Consider the following 8,675-nt stretch of genomic DNA (forward strand, 5'->3'; position numbering starts at 1 on the left):
TTTTTAATTTTGAATTCTATCCATGTAAATATCAAACATATGTATTTAAGGTCTCGAGCTAAAACTTTACAAAATCGAAAAACAAGCTTTACTTTATCACAGTATTCTAAGATCATATATATATTTTAAGAAATTGCAAATAAATCTACTAAAAACAACAGTCATGGGGAAAAAGATCTTTACACTGAGTACTATACAGAAAAACAAGGCAATCCATCACCCCAAATATTTTAAACCTGTGCACTATTATAATACATACATCTTAAGGTCTTGTAAGGAAATGAGAAATGTTATTATTTGTCTTTAGATTTTAACCCCCAGCCTAATGACAAATTAACTCGAATGACTGATCATATAAAATCAAGTCTGCTTCCTTTAAGCTACATTTGCCTTCCACAACATCTGGGCATCCCTAGTCACAATCACTGAGCTGACTATGGCAGCCTCTCTCAACTTCATCCCTTTCTTGATACGTGCCATATTGTTTCATAATCTTGGCGATCAAAATGACAAAAATTATCCAAAGTACAATACAAAAAATTTCGTTCTGATAACACAATATTCGCCATTACCATGGCAATGGGCTATTTTGTTTACAAAAGGGTATAGTTGGCAGCAATCAACAGATTATGATTTCCGGAATTTTCTGTCATGGCATGCAAGGGCAATGACGCGCTCTAAACAAGAAATGAACTACCACAGCACGAATCTTGGTCACCAATTACGACATTGCATGTTGTGAAACTATTCTAAAATATTTCTTAAACTTGCTGAGTTTTTTTTTAAGGCCACCAATTAGCCATTCAAATCGTCAGAGCAAAGCAGGGCTTCATTAAGTCTTGGGAGAAACTCGGCCGCTCTGCTTCATTCTGGGTATGAGATCATAAGGTCCAGAAAAATCAATATGCGTTATTACCAATGACAGGTCCTCAAATTTCATTCTTTGGTTGTGGGCTATAAAAAGTCATTATCATTTTACCAGCAGCATAGCAATATAAATTGAAAAGGCTGTCAATCTCCTACTGTAGGTCTTTCAGTTTCTTCAAATTCAATTAAAGCTATCTATAATGCAATAATTATTCAAAACAGTCGGATCACACTGGTTTTTTATGTTAAAAGTTTCTCAGATACATCTTAAATCAAAGAAATACCAGGCGCTGAAACATGATGGCTGGGATGTAGCTTTAATTAAAATGGCTTAGCTGTGATCTACTTTATGTCTTGTTTGATATTAAAGGAAGGACATGTTTACCATATAACAGTTTATTAACAGGTACTTATAATGTAGGAGCAGACACCACACCTCAAACTTGCGACTACCAGAGCCAGCGTCTACAGTTATCATTAGGGTAGAAAGTACTTACTTGTTAGTACATTACCAGTCAAGAAGCATTTAATCCTTCATTAAGAAAAGATCTTCTGTGTGATATACAGGTAAAACTAGACATCACTGAGATGATGACCAAAATCAAAGGGTCATACTTTTGGCAATGGATATTATCAAAGATGTAAGGTAGTTCTGGTTTGAATTTTACACAGAGAGGTTTTGTTTTCCATTATCTTCTACTAAATTTTTTTAAAAATTGGCTCAAGGTCACTGCAACCCTTAACACACAGGCACTCTGTGGGTAAAATTTAAGCCAAACTGAGCAAAAGACAGAGAAATATGCATAGGACAAGGAATTTTTTTTGGTTATTAATTTGCAAATGTTACGATAAAATACCAATATACATAATCAGCTTTAAAAAATTCAGCATCGGAAATTGTTGTTAAAAATATTCTTTATCCGTGACCATCCCAGTACATACAATAGTTTCTAATGATAGGAATTTAAACCAGCTGCCTTTTTATCTTTCACATACAAAGAAAATACTCAATATTAAATTTTATAGCCCTTTCCTTGCTAGTATTTCCATGAACATCCCTTTTTAATACAGACAGTTAAAATCATTTAATGATCACTTACTGATCGCTTAATTAAATATAAATATTCTTTGGAAACTGATTTTTTTTTAAAATAAGTTATTACATTAAGAAAAGGAACAACAAATATGTACATGTATTCCAACATAGAGATTAAAATTGTAAAGAAAGGACTATAAACACCCCTGGATGGGCCTATTTCATATACATTGTACTAGTATAAAATATCATGTGAATGTAACAGTAGTAGTTGGGGCCATATGGACTGCAGTTCAGTGGAAGAGCTTCTGACTAGAGTTGCAAGGGTTCCTAATACATGACCTTAGACTTGGTTAATTGACCTCAGACCAGAGTCATGACACATCTTTAGTCAAACGCAAGCTTTTGCCAAGTATGAGTCTCTGCTAATCTTCTTTTTATAATAATGGACTGTACATAAAAGTGGGACAAACTGACAAAAATGGACAGATCGGTTACTATAGTGATTCAAATATGTGTACCCTTTGCACCCTAATTTTTTATATGCAGGGAATATATTCAAATAATATTAAAAGTGTCAGTGAAAAAAATTAAATTGTTTCACTTATTTCTCAGATCAAAAGAATGTTGAAGCACCATTTTCATGCAAGCGACATCTTGTGTAACTTTATTCTTTCTGAGCTTGACATTCGTTTGCAATTTCTTAACTCAATTATCTGTGTCCCTTGCACTGCAATTCAGGAGAGAAAAAGTTACCTATACATAACAAACTGATCCTTGTCTATATTTACCAGACGGTTAACTCTTCTTTAAGATTTAATGGATTTTTCCTTGAAAACTGGATCCGAGTTTGTGTATTTAACAAATGATGAGGCAGACGGATGCTGAACGGTGGTTTTAAATATTCATGTTTATTGCATTACATGGAGGGAATCTGTAATTACAGATGGTAAAATATTGAGTGGTATGACATTTTTAGGACCTACATATATAAAGATAAAACATCCTCTACTAGTTGTTGAGGGTTAATCTGATTATATAGGCTTCAAATACTGATCACTCTGACTCTATAAAAACAATGGGTTATCTTACAGTGGACTGTGTATGACAGATGGGGAATGAAAACCTTATCTCTAAATATTGAACACCGTCACAACATCTAATTTTATAATACAATCTAATACACTGTGAGTTTCCAGTTTGTTTTTCACTTTCAGTTTGACAAAAAAATTTTAATGGCAAAATTCCACGTACACGTTATACTGCATTTCAAGTTTGCCTTCCAAATTTTTACATTACATGTAAAGAATATTGGTGTAAGGTCTATGTAGAAATAACTTTTTTTGACAATATCTTTTTTAAAATGTTCGAGATGGATCTATGCAGTGCAAAGGTTAAAATCATGCAGTATTTTGAAGGACTTTGTGGTCCTGTTTGTTAATGGTACAAGAATGAAAAGTGTTTTGGATCATCCAAGAATAAAGGATCTCCATCCTGCAGGCACCAGCTGTGAGACAGGGCCTCAGTTTTTAGGTCTCACCCAACAGACCTTCACCTTTAACTACCAATACTGGACAAATAGGGATGGTACACCTTTAACTACCTATACTGGACAAATAGGGATGGTACAAAATTTTGTTAAACCAATTCGCATCCAAGAAAATTTTGTAAGGTTCAAAAGAACCTCAGCATTGCAGACATTCTAACCTTGAACCAGTCCTTTAAGGCCTTTTGGCTCATTTAGGATATTTATACATAATTAAGATATTAACATTCAGTCAAAAAAATTAGTCACTGCCAACAAGTTTACTTGGTAAATCACAAAATAAAGTTGTAACAAAGAAAAGTTGGTTTACAATATTATTTTTAGGGTTTATCTGAAAATGTCACACGGCAAAAGTCTTCATTGCTTATCATTGAAATTTTCTGATTTAAAGCTGCTTGGTCCGATTTTTTTATTATTACAGTATAAAAAAATTTTCTATACAAACCATTTATCTTAGAAAGTTATGGACTTTCTCCTATTTACACCAGCAGAATCAGTCTCCTTTCAAAGTTAGAAATATTCAAAGTAAATAAAAATAATTTCTTTTTGGGCAAACGAAAAAACAAACCAAAATGCATCACAGGAATGTTTAGAAAAGGAAACCGTTTGGTTTCGTTGCCCGAATAATTGGGTTTTTTCAACCCGCATGCTATGCATCAATTGTAAAGAAAGCAAACTTCAGAAATATTAGCGAACAAAACGTACACATGTTTATTTGTTATTTGTCTGATCATTTTGACCTTTATTTAAAGCAATTTCAAAGTCGTAATACAACCATACCCGTTTCGTCATCAGGGGTGAACTTAAACATGAGGCGAAATAATGCGGTACCCTTTTGTGTCGTTTGTTGTGTTAGCAAATTTTGTACGTATTTTTCTTCATTGAAATTTGGCTTTATTGACTGGGAAAACTACTGCAATGTCTATTAGCATACATTTACTAAGCATAACCATCGTTTTAATGCGTGCATAAAATTTGATATAAAATCGGACCAAGCAGCTTTAAGAAAGAATGAAATACTCTACATGTCTAATCTATTTGCATCAAAGAACTATACTCTGTCCTGAGTTTTTGCTTCCACCACTTTTTGCTTGATATTTCAATAATACATGTAGTAAATACCTTTGTGCTCAAACTACGTTCATCCACTAATATGAAAAATGTCCAGATTATTTGTTTTGAAAGCCCCCTCTGTCGCTTCAGGTTTCAATACACATCCCAAAATTGAAAGTCTACGGAGATGTTGCATTGCATCAGCCATTAATAAGCTGATGATAACGTTAAAAAATTGCGCGAGGTATCCCGAGTACTTCCGAATGGAGAAAAGATGTAAACATTTCCCATTATCTCCGTAAGAAAATTGTTTTTGTTCCTGTGAAATTTTATGAGTGAAAAGGGATAATTGTTCAATGAAGATATCTTGGACATATTCCCTTTCATCGGTTTTAATAGTATTTCTTTCACAGGTATGTGTATTTCTATAAAAAAAATCATCAAAAATTGATGGAAGCAATAAGTTGGGACAGACTATAGAAAAGCAATCTGAAGCAACCTGCCTCAAAGCAAAGACATTGTAGTCAGTAACTTAATAACATGTACGCAAGCACAGTGGGTGGTGAGGATTTCCAGCATTATAAACAGAGAATCTGTGTCCTTTCGGTCAACATATAAAAATCAGACAGTAAAAGCAGGCCAAGAGATTAGTATCAAAGATTCCAACAGTTCATGCCAGGTCCTAATTATCAACTATTGATTAAATCATAAGTTTGTCATTCAACTAGCGGTCCATGTTCTGAGAGTTTTACATGATATATTAATGTGGGGGTAATATGGAGATCTAAGACATAAACATAATTAGTGAAGATACATAGACTGTCCATATCATTAAGCTTAAACTGCAGAGAGAGAGAGAGAGAGAGAGAGAGAGAGAGAGAAATCCACAAACACTTTGTTGATTTAATTAAAAGAAATAGACTTCAACATGTATAAAACATTGATAGTGAAATGTCATTTAATTACCGGTATGTGATCTGTATATGCATTTCCCTATTATCCTTTGGATAAAAATCTAATTCTGCATTTGAAAGGTTTAATTTTTATCATTTAAGAAACAAACAAAAATCTTTGATGTTGTCATGTACAACATATTGGTCCAAATCCACTAACTGAATGAAATTCTTATCTTTGTTTCCAATGTTTATCTGAATCAGTTTGATGTTTTTGCCTTCGATCTACAGTCCCATATATACCAGGTGATTGTTTTTGTTTTTGTTCAATTCTTATCAGAATGTCCAAATTCATAAATTGAACATATAATGCAATGAATATCTGGATTCATACTGTTGTTTGTAAGAATTATTAATATTTAAACCACCCAAATGAGCCATTTTCTTTATAAAATAAAATGGGATTTGAAACAAATATTTTTTGCATTCAACAATTACTGCAACATCTTCTGAAATAACATCATGGATGGATTTGCACTAGTCATATATAAATACTATCATATTACTTCAATTTTCTAAACCCCCAAAAAGGTAAACAAGTAAACAGACAATGAATAATGAAAATGCACTGTAAAGCAGGCAAACTTTGATTGCTATGTATTAATTGTGAGATAAAAGGGAAATTTAAACATGCCTTCCCAGAATGAAAAGCAAAATTCAGGGAATTGCATGATTGGTAAATAAAGCAATATGTTGTTATCAAGCTCCATTTTTTCATTCTGGAACCAAGTCAAACAACAGAGAAGTATTGAAGGTTAATTTTTGTGCTGTATATCTTGGGGGTTAAGTCCACATTGATGGAGACATCTGTAACTGTTTGCTCAGGATAAGGCAGATCGCAGTTAAATGGCTGAAATTGTCAAATATACGGTTTCTATGGAGACTTGTTGTTTGCTAAACATTTCTGCTAGAGGAATAAAATTTGATGAAAATAACCATCTCTCATCATCATGTATGACAATATTCACTCTTTATATCTTTGAAAAGACATGAAGAAAGTTACAATTCAGAAGAAAAATGAAATGATAAAAGTTAAGGTTGCTCACTACACCTTGAAAGAGATTCTCAAAACAGCAGATGTAGTGAGGAACCTTAAGGTAATTATCCATACGTCACAAAACAACGTCTGACGTAATTCACGCGTTATTACGTTTTATCTGTGCCCGATCTAATTGAGACCTAACGTTAAAAGGTGTATTTCAAAACAAAGAAATCAAGCTGACATAGAAATTGATTCAAAACAAATATATCAAAAATCCTGACAACTGCAATCAATTAGGCCTACCGGGGTATTAATCAGCGAAATAACATGACTGGGTTCTGTCGATTGCGTTCTCGTTTTGAAAATATAACACGTTAGACCGCTTACTTTTGTCCTGCATAAACATCAATCCATTATAAGGTTGAATTTAATTCAATTCTTTGAAAATTAATTCCTGATAGTCCATAAACATCCAAAATGAAATCCTGACCGAGATCTATATTCCAGTGCATAAGGGAGATAAAAACACAAGGGGAAATAATTTGACCTATATCATCTTTATCCTTTTCGCTTAGCAACAAGCATAGATTTATTTTCCACAAAAAAAATGTTTTTAAAATTAAAATAATGCGCTGAAGAGAAGTTATTTCATTATAAGAACAGTCTTTAAAACCAGTAAAAAAAAGTTTGAATAGAGGTTTTGTCTTGAAGGCATATATCAGGTAGTTAGCATTATCCACGCATGTGACTGCAATTTCTAAATACCGATCTCGATCCATAATACTTACCGATATCCAAAGAAACCATCTTTTGCGATTTAAATAATACAGATTAATCAACAGTTTGTTTAAATCATGTTTCCTATTCAACAATAATCAAAACATATTTTCTAGAGTTATGAAATAATAAAACAATGCACAGTTTTTATTTTTACGGATCTTTTTTTAATATATATATTTTAATGATTTTACCAAAAATATGCCAATTGTGATCCTGAAAAGGCCGGTCCCTAGGGTAATTTTATTTCCAATTGATTAAGGGCGTTAAGGTTTTAAAGAATATCAAAATTTTAGAGAATTCTGTACGTAAATAAAATTATAAGAGCTTAAATTCTCTTTGAAAATTTATTCATTTTATCTAATTTGTAAGCAGATTTATCTATTTTTTTTATAAATAAGCAAGTGTAACATAAAAAAAATTTGTTTTTAAATAATAATTCCTTTATTTTACACAGGATATAAGTCAAAAAATGATTTTGTGAAAGTCAAATTTCAGGCTTAGGCTTATATTCTTTATGTATGAAAAAAGCGCCCTTTTCCGCAATCGGTTCTATTTTTAGCAACGGTCCTAGCTTTTATAATACCGATGGACCAGCCAACAGGGTAAAATTTGATAAGAACATATCCGCAGATACACGTTTGAAAAATATGAAAAAATTCTGTACGCATTTTATTTATCCAGTTGGGTATGGACCATTACCTTAATACCCAAAACCCAATTGATAAAAGAGATCTAAATGCATAAAACTCTTTTTTGGTCAATTATAAATTCACAATTAAGAATGACTTTGAGGAAACATATAACCATTCCCTTTTTTATTTTATCCAGGTCAAATTACATTTCTTGTCATCATCCTTCAAGTCTTACCCATTGTCCTCATGTGCATTCTCTTTCAATGAGGATAATCTTTTTTCTTCAATATCAATGTCTTGTCTCTCTAATGCACCATCACTGCAAAGAGAAAAAGTTGAATTTCAATATTTGTTTTATATATACATGTTAATTTCATGTTATAATAGAATGCAAGGCATTAAGTAAATTACAAAGTCAGTTTTTAGAATACATATTACTGTTCTTCTCCTAACACTAAAAAGTTCTATGAAATCATGTCTTCAATTAACTATTAAAAAAATTGTGTTTCATACTAATCATACTGTTTGTACACCCCACTTACTTTCTTGACCTTTACAACTTTATTGTATATATGTAAATATGTTTGGTCTTGTTTATGTAACTCTTGTACCATTATATGGTGTTGAGTGATATATGGTGTTGAGTGAAAAATAAACTGAAAACTGAACGGTATCTCTGTTAATACCATTGTCCCCCTAATTCGCACCCCAAGTAGATAGGGAAATACTACAGTTGGGGCAGTCATTTAGATATCTTGATTGACATTCTTTATTAACAAAACAAAGGATGATGTGAAATATAGCCCCCATTAAATTGACAAAAAAA

General features: G+C 32.3%; 1 protein-coding gene across 1 annotated transcript in view; it reads right to left on the reverse strand.

Moving 5' to 3' along the window:
* LOC105341546 (tRNA (guanine-N(7)-)-methyltransferase non-catalytic subunit wdr4) overlaps positions 1-8,675 on the reverse strand; it is a 36,104-nt gene that overhangs the window by 25,868 nt on the left and 1,561 nt on the right. The window contains exon 2 of the mRNA XM_066086147.1: positions 8,085-8,168. Coding sequence (XP_065942219.1) covers positions 8,085-8,168 — 84 coding nt within the window. The remainder of the gene's footprint in view (positions 1-8,084; positions 8,169-8,675) is intronic.

This window comes from Magallana gigas, chromosome 5, assembly GCF_963853765.1.
Source record: "Magallana gigas chromosome 5, xbMagGiga1.1, whole genome shotgun sequence".
NCBI lineage: Eukaryota > Metazoa > Mollusca > Bivalvia > Ostreida > Ostreidae > Magallana > Magallana gigas.